Here is a 14,436-nt window from a genome sequence, read left to right on the forward strand (position 1 = left end):
AAGCTACAACCTATTGTATACAAAGTAATTAAATTGCGGTCAAACTAGTCTTTAGAAAAGTAAATAGCTATACGACATGTTTACAAAAAGTAAAGGCGGAGAATATCTTTTTAAATACACTTCCGTTCAAAAGTTTGGGGTCTGTAGGATTTTTAAATGTTTTTGAAAGAAGTTTCTTATGTTTACAAAGTCTGCAATATATTGTAAAAATGCTATTTATTCCTGTGATACAAAGCTGAATTTCTCTTTTCAGTCTTCAGTGTCACATGATCCTTCAGAAATCACTCTAATATGATGATTTAATGCTCAAGAAACATTTATGATTATTATCAATATTGAAAACAGTTCTGCTTCATATTTTTATTAAAAAATTTCCAGGTTCCAGCATAGAAAGTTCGAAAGAAAAGTACAGTACAAGAACGTTTATTTGAAACAGAAATCTTTTGTAACATTGCGGCGTCTGTACTGTCATTTTTGATCAATAAATGCTAAATAACAGTATTAATTTCTTTAAAAATCTTATTAACGCCACACTTTTAAAAAGTTATTATTTTTCCAGCACAAAAACAATTGCATGCACGAACAGTTCCTAATTAGGGCGACAGCATCAAACTTGAACAGTTCAATTTACACTAAAAACAACCAAAAAGTCCCAAAATCATCCAGATACACTAACAGTCAAAAAATTGATGATTTAAGATATAAAATGTCACACAGGTATTTCAGCACCAACTCATTGCATTGTTTTTAACTTAATTTACATTAAAGGGATAGTTCACTTTGAAATAAAATTTTGGTATGTTTTAGCTTACCTCAAGGGCATCCAAGATGTAGGTGTCTTTTTTTCCGCAGTAGTTTCAATTGTGATATTTTTAGGTCAAATAACCGTTCTTGTCTGTCAGTCATATAATGCATGTTCTATGGTCACCACCTCAAAGAGCAAGCACAGAGTCCAAATTAAAACAATTCCCCATCGTCCAAATTAAACAATTCCCCATCGTAAGTACACATTGATGGCCTAAGACACGAAACGAGCGGTTTGTGTGAGAAAACGAACAGTATTTATATCGTTTTTACCTCTTGTAACACAGCCACGTCCAAGTGATCTGAGGGCGCGGGCGCTTCCTGCTTTGTGACGTGTTGCAGACTGGTGCATAGATATATATACACTAGATGTCGCATTAAAGACATTCGTTCCAATGAACTGCCGTAGCCAAGGCGACATCTAGTGTATATATATCTATGCACCAGTCTGCGCACACGTCACACAACAGGAAGCGCCCGCGCCCTCAGATCACTTGGACGTGGCTGTGTTACAAGAGGTAAAAACGATATAAATACTGTTCGTTTTCTCACACAAACCGCTCGTTTCGTGTCTTAGGTCATCAACGTGTACTTACGATGGGGAATTGTTTAATTTGGACGATGGGGAATTGTTTTAATTTGGACTCTGTGCATGCTCTTTGAGGTGGTGACCATAGACCTGCATTATATGACTGACAGACAAGAACGGTTTGACCTAAAAATATAAAAATTGAAACTACTGCGGAAAAAAAGACACCTACATCTTGGATGCCCTTGAGGTAAGCTAAAACATACCAAAATTTAATTTCAAAGTGAACTATCCCTTTAACATGAACTAAGCAATTTGCTAAACTGAATTTCCTAAAGTCACTTGAGAGAGAGATTTGAAGGAGAGTGTGTTTCATTAACTCGCTCATCTGTAAAGCTGCATGCACAATACAATACAAACAGCTATGTAGCATTTTGTCATCCTAAACTACGACTAGATTAGAAAAGTAGCTTGTTATTGGCTAGTATTTACATTTTTAAAACAGCTGAACTTGTCATTAGCTTTCCTGTAGCTCAAACAGTAGAGCGTTAGCACTTGCAACGTCAAGATCATTTGTTCAATTCCCAGGGAAATCAAGAACTGATAAGAGTGTAAATGTGTCCCTTGAAATGCAATGTAATTCACTTTGGATAAAAGCATCTGCCAAATGCATGAATGTAAATTATACTGAACAAATGTATTTAAGTATGTAGCTTCACTACTTTTATAGTGCATTACACTGCATGGCAATGTGCTTTTCCAAACACAGCCCAAGAAACTTGTACCAGATGGTTGGTTGGTTCAAATTTTGAGAGGCATGAAGGCTTTTGATCATAATAAGAGCTCTGAGGTACTTTTCTTTAGTGCACTCTGAAGCCATTTGTAGTCGGAGAGAGAGGATGTATGTGTGACAGTGAGAGACAGAGGAGGAGTTGCTCTTCTGAAAGAAAGAAACAAAGAAAGAAAGACACAGAACAAAGCGTCAAGTAGATCTCCGAATCAGCTCTAATAGATATTAGCACCAGAGCAGCCGGACCCGACAGATCTGAGGGCCGCGAGAGACAAACACGTTTATTCTGAAATCAGAGAGAGGATGGACGTGATCAGCAGGTCTGCAATTACTCAGAGAGATAATCACACAGAGATACTGGAGAAGAATACACTACTGATTTTGAATGGCCGGAAAAAGGAGAAAGAGTGTAGGTCGTGTGGCATCCAGAATTGGTCGTTCCTCTTGAATTCTTTGAGTCTGTGCTTGAACTGGGGAAAACAAGTCGCGGTCAGAGTACCAGCAACAAGATAGAAGTGCCGGTACTCAAGAAAAAGGGAGGGTATGCTACAGATTAAAATATAGAAGTGCCAGTATTGCGTACCGGTGCGTACCGGCCCACTTTGAGCATCCATCTCAGTTCTTGCGTTTGAACTGGACAGACAGACAAAAAGGCGGATGGATGGATGGATGGATGGATGGATGGATGGATGGATGGATGGATGGATGGATGGATGGATGGATGGATGGATGGATGGACAGATAGATGATAGATAGATCAACAGATAAATAGATAGATAGATAGATAGATAGATAGATAGACAGACAGACAGACAGACACACAGACAGACAGACAGATAGATAGACAGACAGATAGACAGATAGACAGACAGACAGATAGATAGATAAATATACGCATTTTCTAATTCGTTTCTTTTTGTATGCAGACGAAATGTTGCCAAAATTAGTCAAAATCTTGCTTGAGTTTTTGTTGTACAATTTCACATTTCAACGAGGATGTCAGAGCATGACATGATTGAAGACACTGTGTAAACACTGTCAATCGTGACCAGTCGTAAAACATTAATCATCAAGACCATCAAGACGTACAGTGATGTTGCACAGTCTACCTTGGCTTATACCCAATTTCTCATCATATAACACAATCTGACAAGTAACAGCCGCAACGGACAGAAAACAACCACACAGTCCTCCGTGTTTCATTCCAGGATCCCTCTGTAATATATTTACAAACCCGCTGACAGCGGTCGCGAACCCCACAAACTGACAAATGTTCTATGAAATACAGGAAATTCATCCTTGAATTCCTAAGAGCCCGAAGACAAAGTCAAATTCAGCCCAGAGTGATGAGAAGTGGGAGAGATTTACACTTCCTGCAGTCAGAGAGACTTCCTGTCCTGAGGGGGTCACAGAGCACGCTTGCTTGATTTTGGGAAGTAATAAAGGAAACATTGCTGTGTGTCAGACAAGGAAAGAAGCAAGGCATCAAAGTGCAGCTTAGAGGAGTGTCTCTCTCTCTCTCTCTCTCTCTCTCTCTCTCTCTCTCTCTGTGTCTCTCTCTCTCTTGCTCTCTCTCTCTCTCTCTCTCCCCCTCTCTCTCGTGAGCTACATGAAGCCCCGGGCTGAGCAGTCTGCGTTCACGCATGTGTGAGTTCCAGAAAACAGCATGACCATGATGTCAAAGCACATTCACTGCCTATTACTCTAACCAGTCAAAACACACACACACACTAACACAGATTTACACGTATTTAAAGCAAACACGCACACCTACTTACTTCTGTGATTCACATTACCGGTTCGGTGTTGTTGTGTTGTACACAACTTGTCAAAAATCTCCACCCTACATTTTTACACCCTGCCCGGAATAATATCACGTTACACTAGTAAAAAGGGGATGCAAATTAAGCGTATGCTTTCTGACTAGCATTTCCAAATGAAATGCAAAAATAATGACCGTTTTCAAACAGGTAATCTCATCCCAAAGTCACGGGATTGGTCGAATCATCTCGGATTACAGATTTCTAATGCAACACACTCTTTCAATTACAATGTGAAATTTCAAAGCGTCAACACAAATAACAGAAACAACAACAGAAAAAAAGATGGCAGTGATGGTGGTGAAAATAAAATTATATAATATTAACAATAAATTATAGCTAATATTTACAAATAAACTAAAAATACAATATACTTTAATTACTGAATAATCAATAACTCAGTAATTGAAATATTTATAGCATTTTATAGTATTTAATTTTTTCGAAAGTTAATTAACCAATTACTTTTTAAATAATTCAAATCAAGTGATTTATATTGTGATTTTTGTATCCATTTAAATGTATTTCTCTATTCTCTAGTATTGCCAAAGCATCAACACAAATAACAGAAACAACTGGAAAAAAAACAACAATTTGACTTTTTATTTCATTATTAAACAAATTGTATTATTAAACAAACAGCAAAAAAAGTCCCCATGATATGAGTTAAAAATACAAAATAAAATAAATGATTAATGCAAAAATACACTCAAAAAATAAATGTTTGCCTCTTGTTAAATTTAATTAATTAAAATAAGCAAAAGTAACACAATTGTTTAATATTTTGTCACAACTTAATTTAACTGTGTTCAATCAACCTAATATATTTAAAACGGAAGTTTACTTAATTAATTTGTGTGAAAACTACATGAATCATTTTTGTTGACAACTAACTGGGCAGTGGATCTGTAGTTCCCAGCATGCTTTGCAAGGGACTGCATTAGGAGGGTAAATTTAGGGATTAAAGTGTTATTTTATGTGTATTTCTGTAAATGGAAAGATGTTTTTATATGTTAGTGTTTAATATTCAGTAATGTTAGAAACTTAGAAGACTTTCTGTAATGTTTTTGAATTTTGTGGCGACCATTATGCAGAAGAGTGGCGACTGTGTTTAGTTTAGGGCCGTGGGCCTCAGTATACTCTATACATGCATTAAACCTCTTTTGCAGACCTTCATAAGTAATATTCAATATTACTCTGTTAAAAGTGGTTTTAATTAAACTGAACACTAGTAGCTCCTATCATTGGAAATAACTGTAGAGTCAAATTAGCTAAAATTATAATGTTGGCGATTTTAGGCAGGGCAAAAACTAAATGTAGTCAACCTGACAAAACTTTATCTAGCAGGAATGACTAAATGAATTTAAGTTTATACAACAAGATTACAACAAATCATTTCAAACAAATTAGATTTTGTTGGAAAAATGTAATTCATTTTCGTGGAAAAGGTTTCCTTAATTTAATTATGTTCGTTCAACAGCTTATTTTTTTTAGTGTAGATTTCATGCAAAAATAAATGCAATGCAAAAATAAAATTCATGCACACACATGATTTTTCACAGTAAACATCAACACAAACACTATAAGACCCACATTGTGCAGGGACTGCCTCGCGCTGCTCACAGAGTGTGTCGAATCTGACCACATGCTAAGAGGGGCTTCAGCCGCGCTCATGGTCCAGTGATGGGCAGGTTTACCGCCTACATTTAAACTAAGGCCCTGAGCTTAACAGACACACACAGCACAGAGCTGCCAAAAGCTTCCGAAAGTGCCAACCCTAAGAAAACAGGCAGAGATAAACCCACCACTGCTAGCTCAGGACCGCCAAAACCATCTTTAGCGTTCTCTCCTCAATAAACGGTGACAATTGGACGGCCTTAAACCTGCCAATTAACAGCAGGCTGACAGAACACACACTGCCTCCTTAACCGGTTCGGAATTGCTCTTACTGGTACTATTTTCTGAATTCGTATACAGGTAGTAAATCCCATAATGCAATGCGCTCAACTTCACCATTCACCCCCCCCCCCCCCCCCAAAAAAGGTCATAAGGTACGTCCCAATTCACATACTTATGCACTATTCTATGGCGTTTTGTTGTATACTGTGAATAGTGATGTATTCACACTAAAAATACCAAAGTGCATTTTAAATAGTCAGATGATGCACTTACTTAACCGAAAAAATGACTTGTGCATGTTCATGCAATCAATCATGTGACTCTGATGTTGAATGACAAAACAACCATATAAAATTCCCACAGTACACGATTGAGTAGACGTGTAGATCTAGTGCGTCATTTGGGATACAAATATAGCCACCTTGCGGAGAATGCACACACTGCGACTAGTCAAACTGAATAACTGCAATGACCACCAACCAATGAAACTGCGAGAAAGAGCGCAAGAGAAGGCCAAGACAGTGGGAAGTGTGAGCGAAAAAGAAACATCACACACTTCGGCCCACGTCTCCTCAACCACTGTCTCGTCCATATTTAGCCATTCTGTGCAATTCTGTGCAAAAACGACAACAAGCTCTTATTCTTTGTTGCTCATTGACATGTTGTCAGTGGTGAGACTTTACCACGGCTACAGGGTGTTATTAGGCACAACGTGAAGCAGTGGCAACAGCAATTTGATGAAAGATGCCAAAGTGCACTAGAAGTGAAATTTAATGGAATAAACAACTCTTCCACCAAATAATATACCGCATCTAATCGTGGGTTGTTCGCGACTGCCATTAATACAGAATGTGCATCACAAGTAGAGCATGAATTTAGTCATTACACATTTTAAAATGTGTCAGAATTTAAAATGCATATCACATATATTAATTGAGATAAAATAAATATCTCGCTTAAAATGGCCTTCTTGACAGGGTAAAATTGGTGTGTCAAAATATGTTGTTGCAAATGCAATGAAATCTTCGTGCCATATTATGTGGTTAGTAATTATCAAACACTATTGAAGACAAGAAGAAAAAAAAAAAACACTCACTGCTCTTGGCTGGAATATTTAGTAGCATTAATAAACAATCATATATGAGTTAGGCCTGATGTAAAAACAAACTAAATGTAGTATTTTAATAAGTGCAACTAAAACTAAAATTAAACTTTTAAAAACTTAACAAATAAGCTGAAGCACTAAAATGTGAAAACTTCAATAAAAATAAATGGAAGCTGAACAAAAATGAATAACTAATTAAACTAATAAAAATGACAAAACCAAACTAAAACTAACTAAAATAAAGGACAATTCCGGTGAAAAATGAACCTAGGGGTAATTAACACATGGTTACCGAGTCGATCGTTCTCTGGGATGCGTTTTCATGATAATCGAATGTAAAGAGTTTTATCTCTAAAAACAGATTAGCTTATAACGCTAGTGTATGGGGCCACGAATAAGTAAAAGTAAATCGCTAGTTAATACCACTAGCAAGGCTCAAAATAGCCTTAAACTAACACGGTAGCATAATGAGGGTCCCTACATGCAAACCGAAGCATTGAGAACTTTGTAAGTGTACAGACAGTTTAATAAGAAGATACTTTATAAAGACAGTACATTACACGTATACAGGCAGGAGCCTTTGCCCGGTTAGGGCATTAAGGGCTTACGTGACTCGCACGTCTGTTTTCAGACAGACGGAACAGCTCTTTGTTTCACTCTACGGACGTTCCAAGGGACTTGCCGTATCGAAACAGAGTCTATCCAGATGGATAGTTGATGCTATTGCGCTGGCTTACGCCTCTAAGGGCTTGCAGTGCCCATTAGGCGTCAGAGCGCACTTCACGAGAGGTGTGGCCTCGTCGTGGGCTTGGTCTAGTGGGATTGACTTGCAAGATATCTGTATGGCGGCAGGCTGGGCCTCCCCGTCTACATTTATAAGGTTTTATAACCTAGAAGTTCCCGCCTTGCAGGCTAAGCTGCTTTCGGTCTAATTGGTCGCGCGGCTCTGTGGGCAGTGTGTAAGTCCCACTATATTCGTCAGCTCAGGCCGTGGCCACCCTGGCTGTACGATTCATCATCACTACTCCTTATAGGATGTTATCATTACAGAAATGACGCTATTCTAGCCTCTCTTTTCTGGACTTTCTGTGAGTCCCTTATGATCATGTGCTATATGAACCCGGGCACATGCCCTTGGGTCTTTGGTGCTGGATCTTAGCATGCACGGCGTTTTACACTGTGTTCCCCTAGCGTAAGATTTACGCAGTACGAGAGAACCTCTTGTAAGAGAACGTACTCGGTTACTAACGTAACCTCGGTTCTCTCTAGAGAGGGAACGAGTACTGCGTATCTTGCCGTGCCTGCTCTCGCTCTGGTTCGCTTCGGCGATGAAAAACCAGTGAAGCTAGCCTCTCGAGCTGTATTTATAGCCCTAGGCCACGCCTGTCTCGGCGGGACGTGACGCAGTGGAGCTGACGTCACGCTAGGGCCTCATCGATAGGCTGCTGCAGTTGCCGCAGAGCAGCCAATAGGCGCGCGAGCTGTCTCGCCTATGTCTGTATGCTGCCGCAACGCGTTTTACATTATTTCAAAATTAAGGATAATTTTTTGGCTTCAGTATCTCGCGGAAAAGAGATTTTCCCCTAGCGTAAGATTTACGCAGTACTCGTTCCCTCTCTAGAGAGAACCGAGGTTACGTCAGTAACCGAGTACGTTATAAGCTAATCTGTTTTTAGAGATAAAACTCTTTACATTCGATTATCATGAAAACGCATCCCAGAGAACGATCGACTCGGTAACCATGTGTTAATTACCCCTAGGTTCATTTTTCACCGGAATTGTCCTTTAAAAAAAGAGCTCTTTTAAAATATGAATAAATACTACAATAGTATATAAATTAACACGTGTCGCAAATCACTGTACAGACAAAAACATTTGTTTTTGTTCTTCGTAAAAAATGAACAGTGATGACGAGTTTAAAAGGATAAAAAGATGCAACTGTGCAAAAGATGAGAACGTATGTTTATTATGCAAATTCTACACTTTTTTTTATTTTTCTAAAACAATGATTTTGAATTTTAATGTACTGTATGTCTGTATGTCATCTGCCTACCATATCTGGTGTGCGACTGCTTTACAAATAATGGAAATACTGTTAACAAGGTAATGCTGCACAATCAAATAAAGCCATTTTTCCTGAGTTTGTAGGGCAGAGTAGAGAATCTCTAGTACAGCAGAAGCATGTGATTTGAGACACCATCTTTATCCTCAATATGTATTTCCGCATCCCATTTTCTCTGTTTTTTCCACCTCCTCTCAAATCTGTTATATAAATCTCCTAATCATCTGCTCTCGGATTTGTGCTTTAATTGCTCTACTGCAGTCATCTGTACACCAAGATGTTTCACTGTGGGAATTAAATGAATCCAAGCCGTAAAAAACAAAACAAATTTAGAGACAGAAAAAAAAAAAGAATGAAATTTGGGAAATGATCTCTGATGAGTTTCCCAGCCAGAAAAGCCCCTCCCCGCTTCTTGTTTTCTTTCATTGTACACTCTTCTCCTTGATCTATCAGATTTTTCCTCTTTTTGATTCGTGTCCAAATTTGCTCTTTCAGAAACACCACATGCACTTCTCTCGAGTCCTATGCGTGATTCCTCCACTAATGGGTTCAAAGGAGGCAAAATGCACACATCACATAAATACCTAAACACATGCATGCACAAATGTGCACACTCAACTTCTCAATAATAAATACAGAGTTCCTTGGGAAAATAAAATACTGAATAGATGCTTCTAATATGCATCTCTGACTACTCTTGAAGAATATTGTAAATGGACCTAGGTGGCCTCTTTGTGTTTGTAGAGCAAAGGCAGTGATGGGTATGAATCTCTTAAAGGTGAAGTGTGTTATTCTCTGCACAGCTTGTATAGATTGGACAAAACAGATAGCGCCAAACTCACACAACTGATGACGTGTACACTACCATTAATAAAAATCGTTGATTATAAGAATAATGCTTAATATGTTTGTGGAAATTTTCCCCTCAGAAATCTCTTGTGAACAGAAACAGCCTTCGTTTGAAATAGAAATCTTTTGTAACATTATAAATGTCTTTACTGTCACTGATCAATTGAATGCGTCCTTGCTGAATAAGAGTCTTAATTTACAAAACCTTTACAAATCCAATAGGAAAAATCCTAGTTCATCCATCAAAGGCAGTGCTTGTGCCTCGACTCTTAGCAGTGGAATGGTCAACTTCAGTTTTTTTTCTCTGAGACAGCTGCCCTCCGTTCAGCCAGAACTGATCCACAATACAGTTCTCTGGATCGTACACAGGTGAACGGCTGCATCGTGATGAACAACAACAGTGACAACAGCGTGTCCTGGCCCATCGGATAAACATTTACTAGGATACAGTGTCAGGCAGAGAAGCGGATGCAACATTTATGAGGTGCGCTCTCTTGATCTCGTGTTGGTTTAGCGCCAGACTCTTTAAAGCCTTGTGTTCTGTATAAGCAACTGGCAAACTTGCTCAGAGTGAATCGCAGCTAATGCGACCTATACAGCGCAGCTCATTACCGCAGAGCGTGTGCGAGCATCTGTGTTTTTCAGTGCATGTGTGTCTGTGCATGTGTTACTAAATGTGACCACTGAGCATGTAATTGCGTTTTGCAGTTTTTTTTTTTCTGGTGACATCTAATAATTACTGTCAAAATCCTGCGTTTAACAAACTCTGAGGCAATAATGCAATAGCCTTGATTTATTTATAAAAGAACCTCCCAAATCGACCTGCTTAGCTACAAGGATGGTGTTATCATGTTTGCGAGATTAAAAGGTCTTGAAAAACATCGACAGAACCATAAAGGGATAAGAACTGTGTCATCATTTACCAACCCACGAGTCGTTCCAAAACCTACATGCATTGGCCACAATTTTCTTTGAAAACACGGATGGACAATAAAATACATTTTTCAAAATATCTTCTCAGGCTTGGAACAACATAAGGATGTCCAGAAATTATCATTTTGAGTGAACTATGCATTTGTAATACTCACAATTTCTGAACGAAAAGACTTTTCTTTTTGGCTTATGCCACCAAGCCCTTTAATTTTTCACATTGAATACCATGTTTCACTCAATATGTTGCACTGGAGAAGTCAAATTAGTTGCAAACACCGTTTCAGCAAATGAAGTTCTAAATTAGCATGCAAGCATAACAATCAAACGTTCACCTTACCCGTCCAATCAGCACCGGTTCTGGTCCACTATATTCCTCTATCACAAAAAACTGGTTCCATATCCAGCTTCTCCGGCTCCGGGATTGTGGGGGCATCGCATCCGGATTTGGTCCGGTAAAGGTCCTGTGGAAATCACCACTGCTCTCTGCTTCCTGGCTGCCAATCATTATAGTTTGCACTTCATGTCTGCTGTTTTTTAACCCAGAAGGAGGCTTCAGCCGGATCACGCTGGCGTCTGATCGAGTAGATCTGTCGGGTCCTTTTCCCCCAGGTTCAGTTTCAGTTTCCTCTACTGCAGGAGTTAGATCAGCGGGAACAAAGCGATCTGGGGATATTTTGGAGTTCTGGTCAAGAGGTGATACTGCTGTCTTAGTGTTTTCTGGGATATCTTTGGAACTGGGATACAATTTATTCAGAATATGTGGAGTAGAATCTGTGTTCACACTTGCATCAGACAACAAAACTGGAGTCAATGTGATTTCAAATCCAGTTTTTGCAATTTCTTCAGTCTGTGTGTGATGCAATCCAGATACAGAGTCAATAGCGTCTTTGTTGCTTTTTGGCAAACTATCCTCATTTTGATTTGCTAATCTCAAGCTTGGTGTTTCTGCTTTGTTGGCAAACGCCATCTCACTTTGCCCTTCCTCCACGTCTAGACTCTCTACCTGACTGTCTTTCCGTGCGGTTTGCAAATGCTCCTCACTTTTCCATTTTCTCAGACGGGCACTACTTTCCCCGAGCTCCAAGCACATGCACAGAAAGAGCAACGCAGCCCAGATACTGCCACTCATCTTGCCTCACTTCGTTATTAGTCACAATGTCTGCCACGGGGGAAAGAACAATAAGATCGACCTTCACTCACGCTCTGTCTCGCTGAGTGGGCGGCAGCTTCATTCATCTCCTCTTCCCAATTCCTTCATGAGGCTCAGTGGTCATTTAGCATCTTATCCGTTTTTGTGGATTACATTTCTCTCTTCGGGTAGGGTTAAACACAGAGGGCGATTCCCATGGTTTGGGTTTGATTGGGCAAACCTGTTCAAAGAGATAAGAGGATGAGAATCAGTGCTGATCATGAGTAAAGTTAATTGGGATTTGCTGTTGGGATTACTGGAAAACTAGCACAGTTTCAATTAGGTGACAGTTTCGGGTCTCTGCTGGATCATCATGGGTACAGAAACGTGCATGACTAGCCAAGGTTCATAAAACTTTCAATCTCTTAAAATCTGGGACTGCTCCAAAGAAGCCTTTCAAAGCACACAATAAATACAGAAGCTGAGCGGTTAGTTTCCATTACTTCCCCGAAATGAGGTTGAGTTGAGGATTTTAAAGTCTTTTAGAGCATTCAAATTGAGAAAATACGTGATTGACAAATGTGATTCATTATTTGTTATAATTTTTTCTTTTTGTCACATACCTGATATCCAATACTTGATTTAAGGATATGCCATGCTTTCAAAAGGAAAAAGGAAAAAAGCAGACAGCTTCTCTAGTCTAAACATGACGAAACTAAATTACAATCATGCATCTTTTATGCAACAGTTTTATAAGCAAAAACCAATATTGTAACATTCCTTAAACTGCCTTTGGCCATCTCACAAACTTTATGCTTGTGAAATGTAATTACTGGCTTGCATTTTAGGTGGCTAAGCACTTTGAAACAGTCAATCACTTGGTTCATGAAAACGTGTTGAATTGCATGATTGTGCATTTTACAGGGCTGTTTCTAACTGTCCGGACGAGGTTATTTCCATCCACATTAACACTCAACCATTTCAAATTCTGGCACCAAACCATGTCCTCGTTCACTTTTATGCGGCACATTTTTAGAGGCACACTAAACTGCACTACAGCTCGACTATTTCAACAAGCAATACCGACTCTATCTTTATACAAGGCTATTTGTCACTAACTGTCCTTTTAAAATATCAAAGCGTAAAACTGTCTCAAGTATTTTATAATAATCAAGCTGTACAGCAGCTGTCTTTGACTACAACTGAATATTCTAGCTTTACCACCCTTGTGAATAAGAAGTGCACTTTAGCATACTTTTAAAAAAAATATCTAAAAGAATATTCTTAAGTGCAAATGTAATGTACAAATGTTTTCACACACTTGGGGAACGTTTACAAGACAACGATATGCTTAAAACGGACAAGATTTTCCTTTGAGTTCTTTGTCAAAACGATCCCCATTCACACGGATCCGCGGAAACGATTAAAAACGCTGTATTCTGCCGCCAGGCCATTAGATGGCGATGAAACACTAAGACTGAACATGTAATACGCATGTGCATGATGTCATCGTCTTCACTAGGGCTGCGCAATATATTCTTTTTTTACCATCTCTAAATCAAATATATTCGAAATTATCGAAATATCGCAAATGTATATATCGCAACATGTATATCGCAACAGCTTGCAATAACTGGGATCATGAACAAAAGACAAAGAGAAAATCACTCACTGCTCTTGGCTAAATGATTTTTGTAGCTTTAATAAGAATCAGTATTTAATTCATACAGTGATAACTAAGCAGTGCTTATTTTTACATTTGATTATTCAGTTTCTGTTGTTAACAAAACATAATGTGCGCCTACCTGTAACCCTAAACCCTGTGGTTTACACTGATGTTAAAAAAACACTTCTTATGTTTCAGTAAAACACTGCTGTTCACTTTCAGAAGTTGTATTTTCCCAGTTTTCTTGTCACAAAAAGAATGTGAAACACATAATTTTAAAATATATTTGAAAGATAATTTAAGTTTAGGCTACTTTACACACTTTTTAAGCATTATCATATCGCATATCGAATATCATATCTATCATATCGCATATCGAATATCATATCGTGCATGTCGTATATTTAAAAAGATTTGTAAATAGACATTTCTAATGAACAAGCAGCAATTTAGTACATTTACAATATATTAACTTTCAATGTAATATCGAATAACACACTAGCTAAAATACTTTACATGTATGTTAGTCATCAACACATCAAAATAATTGCACAACAGAAGGTTTACACAACAGTGATTTAAAATGTACTTTAAAGTAAAAAAACAAACAAAGTTTTGACATTATTACAAAGTTAATGTTTTAAATGTGCACTTGTGTTAAGAAACAGTCATGAAATTGAATTCTCTTTAAGTAGGCCTACTCTCAACTGGCCTTTGATTTCATTAATATCATATAATCTGCAATTTTATTAATATATAAATTTAAGATTTGAAATACACTACAGGTACACATTAAGGGCACTTTTTTCGCCGGACTTCTTCGCAATGATCCAGGCGGAGTAGCTCTTTG

The 14,436-nt window shown here is 38.3% G+C and overlaps 1 protein-coding gene across 2 annotated transcripts in view; it reads right to left on the reverse strand.

The window, feature by feature from the left end:
- The window catches only part of cdh24a (cadherin 24, type 2a), an 84,650-nt gene that overhangs the window by 53,781 nt on the left and 16,433 nt on the right, over positions 1-14,436 (reverse strand). For both annotated transcript variants that reach the window (XM_084427793.1, XM_084427792.1), the window contains exon 2: positions 11,129-12,161. In XM_084427793.1, coding sequence (XP_084283919.1) covers positions 11,129-11,920 — 792 coding nt within the window. In that variant the 5' untranslated portion in view covers positions 11,921-12,161. The remainder of the gene's footprint in view (positions 1-11,128; positions 12,162-14,436) is intronic.

The sequence above is a fragment of the Rutilus rutilus genome, assembly GCF_951802725.1.
Source record: "Rutilus rutilus genome assembly, chromosome: 13".
In the NCBI taxonomy this organism is placed as follows: Eukaryota; Metazoa; Chordata; class Actinopteri; order Cypriniformes; family Leuciscidae; genus Rutilus; species Rutilus rutilus.